Source organism: Melospiza melodia, chromosome Z (genome assembly GCF_035770615.1).
Source record: "Melospiza melodia melodia isolate bMelMel2 chromosome Z, bMelMel2.pri, whole genome shotgun sequence".
NCBI classification, from domain to species: Eukaryota; Metazoa; Chordata; class Aves; order Passeriformes; family Passerellidae; genus Melospiza; species Melospiza melodia.
This window is the reverse complement of record NC_086226.1, coordinates 2,584,574-2,599,747: the sequence shown is the minus strand read 5'-3', so window position 1 is coordinate 2,599,747 and position 15,174 is coordinate 2,584,574. Positions and strand designations below refer to the sequence as shown.

The 15,174-nt window shown below is 46.2% G+C and overlaps 1 protein-coding gene across 1 annotated transcript; it reads left to right on the top strand.

Moving 5' to 3' along the window:
• SLC14A1 (solute carrier family 14 member 1 (Kidd blood group)) lies at positions 1-14,326 on the top strand. The gene is made up of 9 exons (XM_063180300.1): positions 1-120; positions 5,253-5,415; positions 6,137-6,326; positions 6,770-6,898; positions 7,988-8,180; positions 9,786-9,933; positions 10,523-10,657; positions 11,603-11,652; positions 12,654-14,326. The coding sequence occupies exons 2-9, from the start codon at positions 5,268-5,270 to the stop codon at positions 12,828-12,830; spliced, it is 1,170 nt and encodes a 389-aa protein (XP_063036370.1). The 5' UTR covers positions 1-120; positions 5,253-5,267; the 3' UTR covers positions 12,831-14,326.
• Positions 14,327-15,174: the final 848 nt, after the last annotated feature.

Here is a 15,174-nt window from a genome sequence, read left to right as displayed (position 1 = left end):
CAGTAATATCAGGACAGGAGCCATGCTAGCCTATATAAGCTGGTGGGACATTTTCTTTTTCCCTACTTTCCTTCTGGCCTAACCAGCAAACCTACAGCTCCTCCCAAGCTCGTCTGAGAGGTAAGAGCACTCTGTTCTTTCCTTTTAATGCCCCCTGTTACTGACTTACCTGGGTCTTTCCTCTCCTCAAAACACCTGGCAAGCAGCACTTGAGCAGCCCTGCTGAAGGAGAGCAGCTGAGGCTCAGGAGGAGCTCAAGAATATGAGTTATCAAGGAGTTTCTAGCAGGGTGAGGATTTATTAGTACTGCATAGCCCAGGTGGCCGAGCCTTGGAGGAAACAGAGAAAAGAAATAAATTTTTTTTAAAAGAAATAACCAGAACTCCTTAACATTTCTTTTTACTGCCTTTCCATTCTGCCAAATGAAAATGACCAGATAGTAATAATACACAGCTGATGAGATAGTGTAGTGTCTCTGTATTTCTCTGTCCCTGAGAGACAGGTCTCTGAAAACTGAATTGCGTGTGAGCTTAATGAATATTTGAATCTGAGGTGTAAGCTTTCTTTTGATCTAATACTTTGAAATATATCTTCTGTGGGAGAACCTGAGCTGTTTTCTTCCAGTGAGGGTCAAGTGCATTATAACCGGTTTCAAGGACCGTGCTTGTGCTTGCGTGTGTTCCTATGCCTAACACAATATTAATCCAGCTTTACTACACCCCTGGTAACATCACAAGGGGTGTGCTGGAATTAGAGCTGCTGAGAGTCTGGCCCTTTCCTCCTATTGTGCTTGGATGCAGGAATTCCTCTAAAAACAGGCTGCTCACAGAGCTGGGCTGCCCGCAGACTTCACAGCAACAATTCGGAGAATGCAAGATACAATGGCCGCGATTGTGCGGTAGCAGGTCATTGCACAAACAAATGCCTCACCATAAATTAAACCCTCAGAGAAACCTGGATTTTGGCAGGGAGAGAGGAAAATTCCAGAAAGAAGACAAAGCACTAGATAGCTTTGCTGCGTTTCCACAGGTAAAAGCCCCGTGTCCTAGCTTGGAAGCACCCATCACCTGGAATATTAATCAGCCAAACTAAAAGCTCTGTCCCTCTCCCAGCTGCAAGCACAATGCTGCTCTTACCATGCACAGCACAAAACCAACCTGTGGCCAGGCTTGTCTCCTCCTCAGCAGGTGGATAAAGGAGTGTTTGCAGGGCCAGGTGCTGCAGGAGGGCAGCCCCAGCTCTAGAAGGCATGACTGGGATGCCGTGGGTATGGCTTGGCAGGGAGGAAGTGCACACCAGTGGAAGGAAAATTGATTTAGGGAGACACGGGGTTGCATAACGTCAGCACTTTGCTACAGGACATTTATTAACTCTGAAAGGATGATTAGAAAAACACGCTAGATAAACATCTCGGCCCTGTGATGATTTCACCTTCATAAAAGAGAAACATCTTCTGTGTTTTCTGCTTTGTTTCATGGGAAGCTCTCACTTCCCATGAAAATGGTTTTTCAGTAGTTTCTCTGCACTTACAGCACACTACAAACCACTTGCACTTACAGCACTGAGATCAAAAGTGTGTTCAGACTGGCTCTGCCTGGGCTCTGCTGCTGCTCCTGTATCTCACCAGTTACACACCAGTACTGGGAGTTTGCACTGCAGGGCTGGAGCACCTCTCGAGAGTTTATGTGAGACGAGGCAGTGTGCTCCAAGCTGTCTGTCTGAGAACAGAACTTAGTCTTTAATTTTTTTGTTTTTTCCTTGGACTAATAGAAATCAAGAATACAAAAATTACCAAACCTACCCCCCTGCAGAAGTCAAGCAGTCTGTTGCAGCAGAACACTCCTTTTGCAATTATTTCCATTTCCTTGCTTTGTGCACTAAGGAAAAATAATGCTTTCAGTGAAAACCTTGTGTTTGCATAACTTCAGCTGCAGGTCTTCAAAAGACCTGCTGCAGACCAGCACACATGAAATCCCATCAGAACATGTACACTTCGGTCTGCATTATTATTCAGACATCATTGTGTTAAAATTCTCTGAGCATATCCACAATTCTGAGATAAGACACCTTCTGTATTCTCTCCTTTCCTAAATTCCTGCTATCACCTACTCCCTGAAGCAACATAATGTTAACAAATCATTAATCTATGCATATATATGACAGGTACTGCTTTGTAAAATCACTAAAAATGCCTTAAAAAGTTTATGCTGGTGTCAGTTTCCAAGTGTTTCACTACCTCTTTATGCTCTTATTGGACAACTCAGTTGAAGTAGTGCAAGTCCTTCATACTTTGTATTTGTGAACAGATGGGACAAGCCTCAGGGCTGTGGTGACACCGAAACCCCCTCAGACAGGATGCAGCCCCCACACAGTGCCTGGGATGGGATTCAGGGAAGTCATGAAACCAGTGGGGCTGGATCTGGGTCTTCACTGTGTCATGAGGGCCCCATCCCAAACCAAAGGTTTTCTTGGCCTACACCCACTTCCCACTTGGCTGTTTTGCAGGTGAGAAGGCTGTTCAATAATGGTTTCATTCTCCCTAAGAATAAAAAAAAATCACAGAATGGTTGGGGTTGGAAAGGGTTTTAAAGCTCATCCACTCCCACCCCTTGCCATGGGCAGGGACATTTTCTACTATGCCAGTTTGCTCCAAGACCTGTCTATCCTGGCCTTGAACACCTCCAGGGATGCAGGGGCAGCCACAGCTTCTCTGGGCAATGTTCTCATGAAACAATTTCTTCCTGATGTTTAATCTCACCCTGCCCTCCCTCAGTTTGCAGCCACTGCCCCTTGTCCTGTCACTCACCACAAGCTCGACTGGACAATGAAATTCCTGTGGTCCCTCTAGAGACACTCGTGCCCAGCTCAAATGGGAGTGCCTGAGGGGGTGGAATAGGTGAGCTTTAAGGGTCCCTTCCAGCACAAAGTACTCCGTGATTCATTCTGACATAATGAACAGGAGGTGGGCAGCCCTGCAGGACAGAGGGTAACCAGGATCACCCTGCAGCCTCTGTGGCTCGGAATGCTCCGGAACGCGCTGGGCAGGCACTGGGTGTGAAGCTGGAGGCAGCTTGGTGCCAGTGACTCACCAGGTCACCTGGTCTGCTTGCCGTGCCAGCTGCAGCGAGCTGGCTTCATTTCTGCCCCTGGAAAGGGCAGAGGAGCCCTGCCAGCTCACTCTTGCCTTCATATGGCAAAGCAATACATCCATTTTTTGCTGAATTCAGGCCCTCAGCCTCTTCCATTTTTTTATCTCCACTGTACAAGGGGAGTGGACAGTGACTGCAACACTTCACATGCACATTCCATCCCATCATGCAGACCCCTGAGGGCAAAGAGCTCCTTACCCAGCGTGCAGGGGAACACCCAGGGTCTCACAGCACTGCTCTGCACTGCAGCAGAAACTGATTTTACAGGCTGGCAACAGGGAAAGCCCAACCTGCATAAAGAGGGAGATCCTTTGAAAGGAAAATGTAAATGCACTTTCACCAAATGGAGAGCGTTTATCTTGGCTGGAAATTTTGATTTAACTGAAAGTACATTCTGTTCACTTATTCCAGAATAAAGTATGAAAAAAGTGAAGGTTAATGAATTAACATAATAAGTTGTAACAGACACAAAAAAAGCCTTCCTTTATCAAGACACCATCCCTAGCACCACTTTTTCCTCCTCTTCTTTTCTTCCTTAGCCTTTTTATTCCAGGTCCTTACCTTCATGTCCTACACAAAGCCAAACTCAATATTCTTCTGTATTTACTGGTCCTGTAATCAGCATCTCATATAGAACCTATCCTTTTATTAGCTGAGCTCTTCCAGAAGGCAGAAAATGTCCATGTTTTATATGTGCAAGTATTTACTGCTTCCTGAAATGTCACCACCATCCCTCCAGTACCACAAGAACGAGAAAATGGCCAGGATTAACCAATGGTGCATTCACCAGGCTTTCCCCTACACAAACTCAGAGATGCTTCACCACACTGGAAGGGTCTGGAAGTGCAATGCCCAGGGGTGAAGCACCTTTAGTACTCAGCACCTGTATTTCTGAGCTATGGGTTCTCTCCCCCCACTGTTTACCAGGCCTTTAATAAAGTTTTGAGAGAGTCAAGAACTAACACAAGACCTATGTGTCTGTATCATCCTATTTGGACTATCAGCTCCCAATATAAATTCATTGCTTCTTGCACAAGCTGGCACTCACCAGCGAGACCTGAAGCACCACTGGTTCTGTATTCACACAACAACATACTTTGTCTGGTGTTTGCTTGATAATCACCAGGAATTAGTTCAGGAAACAGAGTATGCTCCAGGCACAGGGCTTTTTATTTATATGGTGACTTCATATTTATTACTGGCTCTTAGACAAACAATAAACTGGCTATAGGCACTGATTTTTACTGTTAGGTGTAAGGCTCTGATCCATGTGCCTGAACAATGCTGTCTAGGCTGTATGAGGTGCCAAAGGTTATTCCAGCAACCCCTTATGCAAAGGGTGTGTGTCCCAGAGGGGACCCCATCTCCAGTCCCGCACCCCAAACACCTTATTTAGGCCTAAACACCTTTCCTGGTCCTATAACAGCCCCCTATCTTATTTAAACTTTTTATAGCACCTGGTAAATTTAATAAGTGTATCTTCATTTATCTTCAAGGGTTTCTCACTACAGCTTCCAACATGCAGTCCCCAAAATTGTCTCAGCAGAGAAAAAAGCAACATGACTAAGGCAGAGTGGAAAGCAAGAACGGTGAATTCTGGCATCAAACTCTTGAATCAATGCTGGGTACTTCTTAAGTTTGGTCAGGTTAAAGTGCAGTTCAAATGAGAAAAAGGAATGTATGAATGCGTGTGAGTTATGGAATAAGGCACCATGGACAACCCCAGGCTAAGCCTGTGCTCACGAGAAGGGTGAACTGATCCCAGTTTTATAATCTATAGATGATTATAAAACTGAATTTAGGTGCCTATTATTGATGGCTGATGGAAAAATTCAAACTGGAAGTATGGGTTAAGCAGCAGAGAAGCTTAATAAATGAGAAATATTCTTATAACTGCGTGGAAGTCTGGGAGGACAGGGAATGCGAAGAGGGAATGTGGTCATGGAAACAAAAGAATCAGGTGCTCAGAGCAAGGATTTTCCTCCTTCTGGTTCCAAAGCAACATGTGGTGAGCAGTAATGGGGCAAATAGAATAAACAGGGATCAGAAAGAGACATTGTAATGAACCCTCTTTTTTTTCTTTTCCCTTGAATTTTACCAAAGGTTCAGAACGTCAACATGGAAAACTGTGTTGATGTCAAGATAGAAAGCAAGGGGGAAAGAATGCCAATGAAGCAGAATCCACTGAGCACGGGTGGGAAGAGTTTCTGCAGAGCTGTGGGTTACCTCACTGGAGACATGAAGGATTTTGGAACCTGGCTGAAAGGTAAACCTACTTCATTGTGACTAATGACAGCAGATTCCAAAAAAAAAAAGTACATCAAAGGAGTAATAACTAACTTCTTAGTGATGTGATTCGACTTAGAGTAGTATAGAAACTCCCTCTACACTGATTTATGTCCGTTTTGTAGGGGGGAAAAATCAGCTTTGTGCAGAGATCCACACAGTGCTTAAATCTTGGGGATGTCTGAGATGACATTTACCTCCCAGCATGCCATGTACAAAGTGAATTTAGTCCCACAGAACATAGCCCTGGATGGTTATTCTGTACTCTGCCATTCTTCTTAACACTCCCTGTCCTTTCAGCTGAGCAGTTTCTGTCAAGCCTAATGCCACTGTGAAGTTAAATTACACATGGGTAGGTGTGTTTGGTCCCTCTAATAAATCAGCAGTGGGATACACACACGATTTGCCATCTGAGCCACAGACATCATAAATTAGCTGGTTCATATGAATCTGGTCCAGGGTACTTTATAACACAGGGTTCTGGCAACCTCACTGTTCATCTCAGTTTTCCAGCTGTAAGCCTTCACTGTGGACCATAATAAATCCCTGTCAGGTTTTACAGTCTTGTTGATTCATTGCTTCAGCCGTGGTGCCAAGTCCCCCTGCCAAAACTTTTCCTGAGTTTCAAAAATACCCCCCAAATCAGTACCATCTGCAGACTTTAGGGGGCTTGCTTTATGGCTGGATTTGATCTTTTCCAGACAAGCCCCTTGTGATCCAGCTCCTTGACTGGGTGCTGCGTGGGATATCCCAGGTGATGTTTGTTAACAACCCCCTCACTGGGCTGGTCATCCTGGCTGGGCTCCTGCTGCAGAACCCGTGGTGGACACTCACAGGATGTGTGGGAACACTTGTCTCAACTTTAACTGCACTCATTCTGGGTCAGGACAGGTAAGTCCATGCTTTTCCCCCTCAGGTGGCCACTTCAGTGCTGATTTTTGTGTTAGATGTTTGGTGTGGATGAGGAGCCTGAATTTAGTGGGAGGTGTCCTTGCCCATGGCATAGGATTGGAACAAGGTGGTCTCTAAGGTTCTTTCCAACCCAAACCTTCTGTGATTGTGTGGCCCAGCCTTGGCTGGGCATGTGTCTGGTCTGGTAGGGCCAGAGGGATCTCCCAGCAGCTGCACCTGGCACAGGGGGACACTGGACAAACCTGCAGAAGGGGGGGGGGGGTTGGGTAGGTGCTGACCCAGGTGTGAAAAATCGAATTTCGGTGGATGAGTTCCAGCAGGTCATCCCCAAACAGAGCCCCAGCTGGGTGGGGAGGGAGGGCTGGTGTCAGCAAAGCATCCTCAGGGGAGAGGGCTTCAGGACAGCTGTTCCCTCCCCACAGATCAGCCATAGCAGCAGGCCTGTATGGATACAACGGGGTCCTGGTGGGATTGCTGATGGCTGTCTTCTCTGCTGATGGAGACTACAACTGGTGGCTCCTCCTGCCTGTGGCACTGGTGTCCATGACCTGGTAAGACAGATGGCTCCTCTGCTTCTCCTTCCATCCCTAGAGTCCCCACTCATGAGTCTGAGCTGCTGCATTTCTGTGCAGACAGCAGTGGAAAGGCAACAAAACTAACACATATGTATTGTTAAATCTGCATTGCTATTTACACTTTTAAACACAGATGTAATCCAGAAACAAATAAAAATACCCACATAATCACAAATAATCCCAGTGGGGAAAACAAAAATCAGTGGCTGATCATGTGTAATTCAATGTTCTGAACATGAGTCATATTGTGATGCATCAATTCATTTCTGTTTCAAGAGGAACATTATTTTCACTATTTCCTACCATCATCAACCACAAGTGTTTCATCTATTTAAGTCACCATATAAAAATGTCAAGAAAATTTACTTCTCCAAGCACAGAAGCTGTTCAGTGGTCCCAAGACATGATGGTTGACACTAATCAAAACAAACAACTAGTAATATTTTACTCGTATATATGACACCATAATCCACTAGGTATTTGGCCAGCAAAAACTTTTGAAACCTGGTCTTTGACCCCAAAATGTCTAGCTGCAGATTGCTAAAACCACACAAGTAATTTGTCTGCCTGAATTTCATGTGGTGTTACAGTCACTTTGATGTCAGCTTTTACTGCTGATCCACAAGCTTGAGCAAGGGCACACAGCTTCATTCACAGTTCACTCAGACCCAGCATGGGCATCACAGTCTCAGTCCAGCTCAGGTGCTAAAAATAAAAGGTAAGCACTGAGATTGAGCTGGGGAATAACTCCATTAAAGCACTGGATCCTGTCTCCTTCACCAGATTCTTTACCAAATTCACCATACATAACATGACAGGAATCTGTACATTGATAATTGCCTTTGGAGGGGTAGCAAATTTATGGAGTGACCCTTTCTGTCTCTGATCTGATCAGAAAGATTGAGGAAACTAAACAGATAAAAGGAGGAGAAGGTTGTTTTGGTTTGGTTTGGTTTTTTTCTTTGTTTAAATAGACCAAATTTGCTGCAGCTGGGTGTATATTTGGATGTGGTTCTGGTGTGATTTTTTGCCCGTCTGAAAAGTTTCATTTTGCTCTTCTTCTAGCCCTATTTTCACCAGTGCTTTAAGTGCAGTTTTCTCTAAGTGGGACCTGCCTGTTCTCACCTTGCCTTTCAACTTGGCCCTGACCCTCTACCTGGCTGCTTCAGGACCACACAACCTCTTCTTCCCCACGACTGTGATTCGTCCTGCAATGGCAACACCGAACATCACCTGGGCAGACGCTGAAATCACAATGGTAGGGTGTCTTAAGGGTCACAGTCCCCTTCATTTACAGTTAAAAACACTACAAAAATGTATTGTCTTCCTTTATAGATTCCTATGGATTGGGTTGGCTGGGACCTTAAACCTCATCCAGTCCACCCCCTGCCATGTGCAGGGACAGCTCCCACTGTCCCAGGCTGCTCCCAGCCCCATCCAGCCTGGCCTGGGACACTGCCAGGGATCCAGGGGCAGCCACAGCTGCTCTGGGCACCCTGGGCCAGGGCCTGCCCACCCTCCCAGCCAGCAATTCCTAATTCCCAATGTGCCAGAATCTGTGCCTGCCCTCTGGCAGTGGGAGCCATTGCCTGGGTGCTGTCCCTGCCTGCCTTGTCCCCAGGGGCTGTGCAGCTCTCCTGGAGCCCCTGGAGGCCCTGGCAGGGGCTCTGAGGTGTCCCTGGAGCTTCTCTGGTGCAGCTGAGCAGCCCCAGCTGTGCCAGGCTGGCTCCAGAGCAGAGGGGCTCCAGCCCTGGCAGCAGCTCCGTGGCCTCCACTGCACTGGCTCAAATGGGTCCATCCCTTTTGTTATTGCATTATGGCCTGGCAGTACAAAATCTGATTTATAAGAGAACTATTATCCAAAATATAAGGGTTTACTCTAGGAATGTATATTTTTTGATAACTTGAAAAGGAGAATCTTTTCACATGCAGTTGGATCCAATTGTATAGATTATAATCTTCAAATACCGTCCTGAATCTAATTACCCATTTCTATTTCTATGCATATACTGATCATCTCTCCATAGCTAAGGTTGTGCTGAGAATTCCATTTAACTCACTGGGTAATTTTAATTTTTCAGATACAGTCTGTTTATAAAATTGCATCTTTCTGATTAGACATGAGCAAGCAGATATTACTGTATTGGAATGGTTAAAAATTTGGGTGCAGGTACACATTCACACATTTTTAATTTACATTCAAGTGGGACCTTTCCCAAGGAACATTTTATTCTCCTGGATTACACCATAAACAATACAGATACCAGAGTAACTATTTTCTCCTCAGGCTCAGCTGACTATTTTAAGGGGTTCCCAGGGAGTGATTAAGAAAAGTAAGTTAATTGACACTACACAGAAACCCACAAGTGACATTTCACAAAGAACATTTACCATGGCACATAGTTTTATGGGGACTGTATACAAAAAGTGCCTCAAAACCATCTCTAAGCTGTGACCAAGCTGTCCCATGAGCCCAGCAACTCTTGCTCATATTCCTAGTGGATCCCAGCCATCCCCTAAGTTCACTCTCGTGGTCCCTATGGATATGCAAAAATCAGCACATGCAAAGAGGATGATTAAACCCTTTCACAAAATCTTTACCTTTCATCTTAGAGTAAAAACCTGGCAGAGGAGCTCAGGGCAAGGGAACAAGCCATGAGTCATTTTCATGGAAGGGGAAACCCTGTGGAAATGCCCTGCTGTCTCCTGAGACCTGTCCAAATATTCCAATTAAAAAGAAGGACTGCATCCAACAAATGCCAAACGTGAGCCTGGCCAAGAAAAATAGGTTAAAAAAAAAAAAAAAAAAAAAAGTTACAAAGCTGATAACAAATTGTCTTGTCTGGTTTGTTAATTTCTACAGCTCCTGCAATCCATCCCCGTCGGCGTGGGCCAGGTTTATGGTTGTGACAACCCCTGGACTGGGGGAATTTTCCTGATTGGTTTATTTATCTCCTCTCCACTCATTTGTGTCCACACAGTGATCGGCTCAGCAGTGGGGATGCTGGCAGGTAATGGTTTGGCTTGTGCCACAGATTTATACAAAAGGATGCAGAGTAAAACAGGAACTACAATAACTGGAGCAATTAAAGTCACAAGTATTTCATCCAGTGGAGAATGGCTAATTGGAAACAAAATGTACTCAAACTTCTGCTTTAAGAATTCTTTTGATTCACTTCCCCATTCTCTTACCTTGTTTTATGAAGGTGGAAACCTTCAGAACAAAAAAGTGTCTGTTGTGCTGAGATTAATTTTTATCACAAAATGCTTAATTTTTGGGTGTATCCTGGTGGGTTTAGGGGCAGATCAATGAAAGTCATAGCCATCAGCCTGAACGGGCAGGCCTCAAGGATTCATTTAGGTTCACATGTAGGCTCATTCACTCATGTGTGTTCTGCTGAAATGAAATCACCAAAGCCAGCTCAGCAGCACCAGGAAAATTCTGCCATGATTCCCTTTTAGACCCTAGCAACACGACTACAAACAGCCCGATGCACAAATGCTGGCCAGAACCTTTGAAAATCTGGATTCATGCCACTTCTCCACTGCTTTCATCCCTCTGGCCAAGGAATGACACGTTTCTCTGGCTTTATATTCCAGGGCTGAGCTTAGCAACGCCGTTCAGCCAAATCTACTCGGGGCTGTGGGGCTACAACAGCTCCCTGTCGTGCGCTGCCATCGGGGGCATGTTCCTGGCTCTCACCTGGCAGACACACCTCCTGGCCATGGCCTGTGGTAGGTACCCAGCAGGTTTTCACCTCTCCTTGAAGTGAGACAGGGTGAGAAGAGACCTCTCTTTGCAGCAGAGGTGTGCTGGAGCCAGACGGGCACCCCGGGCAGGCAGATGGATGTAGGTGAGGCTGACGAGCGGTGGGGTTGGGTGTTGGAGCCACGGCTTTCACGCACTCTGTGCTTTCATTTTTGGCCAAGAGCTGTGTTTAAAGAAAGAGCTGTGGTCGGTGGGCACGTGTTAACTGAGGTCTTTGAAATCAAATCAGCTTTGTTTTGAGTCATTAGTTGTGTTTGCCCGCTCTTTGCTGGATGAATCATGGGTGGGGTTTTTTTTCCAGCCACAGATACCGGCTCAAATTCCTTCTTTGAAGAGGGACATGCCTAATCTTTGAGAAGAGTGGGGCTCTGCTCTAGTTAGACAGTACACACTCCCCATTCTCTTGAAATGGATCAAAGGCATGAGCTGGGCAACACAGCAGGGTTGAAGAATTATTTATAAGGCAATTCCATATGAAATTTCAATATCAGAGCGAGCTGGGAGTGAAACTATTGCTCATTCAGTGCTCATATAAGAGAGATTTAGCTCTGAATGTCATTGACCCACCTTCAAGCCCTGGAGGCAGGACAGATGAGAGTAGAAGGGTTATTTTCCTATTTAACCCCATCCATCAAGCTACATACTTTCCACGTCAGTGCATTTTTCAAAAGCCCATTATACCACTGCACATTTTTCATCAGTCCAGTTTTGTTTGTTTATTTGTTTGTTTGGTTTGCCCCTGCCATAAGCTCCAGGTTGGAGGGGACACAGGGAGGGGTTTAGCAGGGTTGTGCCCGGACAGGGTCATAATAATTGGTTGAGCTCCCCAAGGCAGAAGGAGAGATGTTTGTCATTGCTGTTGTACCCCATGAGCAGCTGAACTCACCAGGAACTGCCTTTCCTCTCCACAGCACTCTTCAGTGCCTACCTGGGAGCAGCAGTGACCCACGTGTTGTCTGTGGTAAGTAGTGCGTCAGCTAAGGGCTGATTTCCCTGGCTTGTCAGACAAAACACCAAGATGTGGAGAAAAACTCAGCCAAAGGCAGAAATGGTCTGGGACAGGGGTTACTGTCTGCCTAGGGGGTTGGTGTGATTCCCACTGGAACAGGTGATTTGGAATTATCCCTTGCCACTTTCCATCCTTGGAGTTTGCATGAACTTCCATAGCTCAGCTCCAGACACTTGTGAGATCACAGAATCATGGAATGGTTTGGGTTGGAAGGCACCTTAAAACTCATCAAGTTCCACCCCCTGCCATGGGCAGGGACACCTCCCACTGTCCCAGGGTGCTCCAAGCCCCATCTACCCTTGAACCCTTCCAGGAATGGGGCAGCCACAGCTTCTCTGGGTGCCCTGTGCCAGGGCCTGCCCACCCTCACAGGGAAAAATTTCTTCCCCATACCCAATCTAACCCTGCCCTCTGTCAGAGGAAAGCCATTCCCCCTTATCCTGTCTAGGTCCTTCTCCAAAGTGCCTCTCCAGCTCTCCTGACCTGCTTTAGGCACTGCCAGGCTGCTAGAATATCTCCCCTCTTTCAGATATTTACTTCATGCCTGAAGCAATTGGAAAAAGGGCCCTGCACATGTTAAAGAGACATTAAATTTGGGTTAACTTCTTTTTGCATTTGCCAAAAGTCAGTCAGTACCACAGCCCAGGGAAGAGCTGAATGTTTCTGGTATCTGCTCTCCTGTCTCTTTGTCACCCTCTCCTGCATCATGTGCACCCAAGAAACTTACCCCATGGCAGATGAGGTAGCCCCCTCACCAGAGCTGGCAGATGTTTCAGGCTGATGCACAATGTCAAGACATCGTAAGGAAACCCAGCCCCCCTAAGGAAAGACTCAAAGCAAAACCGAGTCTAGACTCCCTCCAGAAACCTTGCTCCGAGGTGGCTGGCTGTGGGTGTTAGTCTAATAAAAGAAAGACACGCAGTAAATGGATGGTTTGTTGTTTTTCTTTGCAGTTTGGGGTGCCATCTGGAACCTGGCCCTTTTGCTTGTCTGCCCTGACCTTCCTGCTAATGACCACGAACCACTCTGGGATCTGCAGGCTGCCACTCTCCAAAGTCACCTACCCAGAAGCCAACAGAGCTTATTACCTGGTGATGAAGAAACATGAGAAGTCCTGCTGTGAGGCATAGACACCCAAGGTGAGAGAAACTCAGCTCATTTTAAGGCAAAAGCACGAGGTGTTTGCCCAACAGACTGTGATTTGTGTGCTAAAATGTCCAACACCACCTCTGCATGGAGAGACTTTTCCCACCACATCTGTTTGTTCTATTCAAAAGATCTCTATTAGGTAGGACTGGGCTGTGCTGGAGGAACCATTTCCCAATATCAACCTGTTATGATTGTAAAGCACACATGTCTGAAAAGACACTTGAATTATGAGCAATGGGAAAATTACTTAGAAGCTGAAAAGAAAAATCTCTCTGTGAAACTGAAGACGCCGAAATCAGACGAAAGAAATAAAGAGCATCTTTCAGCATATGAGGGGACTTCAAATTAATGGCTAAACATCTTATGACAGCAATAGGAGGCATCCTAGAGAGTTTCATTGTAGCAGAGAAATGGAATAAAGAGCACTCCTTGCCAAGTAGAAAATAGGCTGTGAAGAATTCTACCTGGAGGACCTCTCAAACCCCATGGAGGGCGGCGATACTTATTAACAATCAACAAACATAAAATAGACATGATTTCTGTGATTTTTGTGTTAATGTCATGATTTCTTTTAATACTTGAACTTGGTGATGGGTTAGCAAAGGAGGGGGCAGCAAGAAAGTCATTGCTGTCCCTTTCCTATGCAATAAAAGGGCTTTGTTCACTCAGTGCACAAATAGAACTCCTCTCCCTACACTGTCCCACTCAGCCCAGGAATATCAAACAGCAAAATGTGGCACTGTCCCAGCCTGCTGCTGAAGCTCAGGAGGCTCGTGGGGACCTTGTGGCTCTGCAGAGCTCCCTGACAGGAGGGGACAGCCAGGGACAGCTCCAAGGGAACAGGGACAGGAGGAGAGGGAATGGCCTCAAACTGTGCCAGGGGAGGTTTAAATTGGATTGGATTACAGGGGATAATATTGGATTGGATTATTGGGATAAAATGGACTGGATTATTGGGGATAATATCTTTGTAGAAATGGATAGATATCTAGCCTAGGAAGAGGCTGTTTGGGGCAGCAGTGGTGTCCCCATCCTGGGAGGGCTTTAAGGCCTTGTGGGGGTGGCACCTGGGGACAGGATCAGGGGTGGCCTTTGCAGTGACTCTGTGGTCCTGTGAAGCTGCTGCTCTGCCTTTCTCTCTGCCCCACGGTGGGAAGGGCACATTTGAGATCAGAGCAGAGCTCTGCAGGGCGCCAGCCAGGTGCCACCTGTGCCCAGGCTCCCCGGGTGTGCAGGGAGGGAAGAGGGGAGCTGTCTGTCCCTGCACCCAGCAGTGTGGATCACCCCAACAGGCATCAGCCTCCCTGCCTGCCTCACTGACATGCTCTGTCTCATGTTGAAGCTCATATCTTCACCAAAAATATTCCTTGTGCTCGGGTCCTTCAGCTGACAGGAGCCTATAAGCATTAACATCACACCAGGAAAAGCAAACCAAAACCTGTTTTCCTTGTAGCAGATAAAATAAAATCTAACATGATTTCTGAGTTTAGGAAGGGGGGGGGGGGGGGGGGGGGGAACCAAACCATGTATTTTTGCAAACATCACAAAGGCCTGAGTGTAAAATATTTGTGATGAACTGTTGGCAGTGTCTTCTGGTGAAGTTTTAGGTTTTCAGATGTTCAACAGTATTTCTGTATGACTGACACTCACTTATAAAATGTAGCATTTCCATGATTTACTTAATAAATATCTACATAATGTTCTGTGGAGTCAATTTCTAGAACAAACATTCATATTTTTTGAGTTTGCTACAAGTTCCTCTCTCTTTATTATCATTAAGTTTTTCCAAACATAGGTTACCTCTTAAACAAGTAGTGTAGAAGACACTGGAAAATAAAATTTTTAAATCAGTGTGTGGGGGATACACGGGAAACTTTTAAATTCTGCTCTTTGTGCTTATCACAGAATCATAGAATCACAAAATTGTTTGGGTCAAAGGGTCCTTGTTCCACCCCCTATGCCAAGGGAAGGGACACCTTCCACTGTCCCAGGTTGCTCAGGCCCCATCCAGCCTGGCCTTGGGCACTTCCAGGGGTCCAGGGGCAGCCACAGCTGGCTCTGGGAAATTGATGCCAGGGCCTCACCACCTCACAGCCAGGAATTCCTTCCCAATATCCCATCCATCCCTACCCTCTGGCAGTGTAGACCCATTCCCCCTGTCCTGCCACCCAATGCAGCCAAAATCCTCCTCCATCTCTCCTGGAGCCAGTTCAGGCACTTAAAGGAGCTTTAAGTGCTCCTCAGAGCCTTTTTCAGGATGAACAGCCCGAGCTCTCTCGGTCCTTTGGCATTTTGCACTCCTTGGGCATCAAACCTCCTTAAACC

What these genes read in the sequence shown, in the direction of transcription:
- SLC14A1 (XM_063180300.1), top strand. Translation starts at nt 5,268, where the DNA reads ATGGAAAACTGTGTTGATGTCAAGATAGAAAGCAAGGGGGAAAGAATG. An exon ending in TTTTGGAACCTGGCTGAAAG is followed by an intron (nt 5,416 to 6,136) that starts GTAAACCTACTT and finishes GATCTTTTCCAG; the next exon opens with ACAAGCCCCTTGTGATCCAG. An exon ending in CTCATTCTGGGTCAGGACAG is followed by an intron (nt 6,327 to 6,769) that starts GTAAGTCCATGC and finishes CCCTCCCCACAG; the next exon opens with ATCAGCCATAGCAGCAGGCC.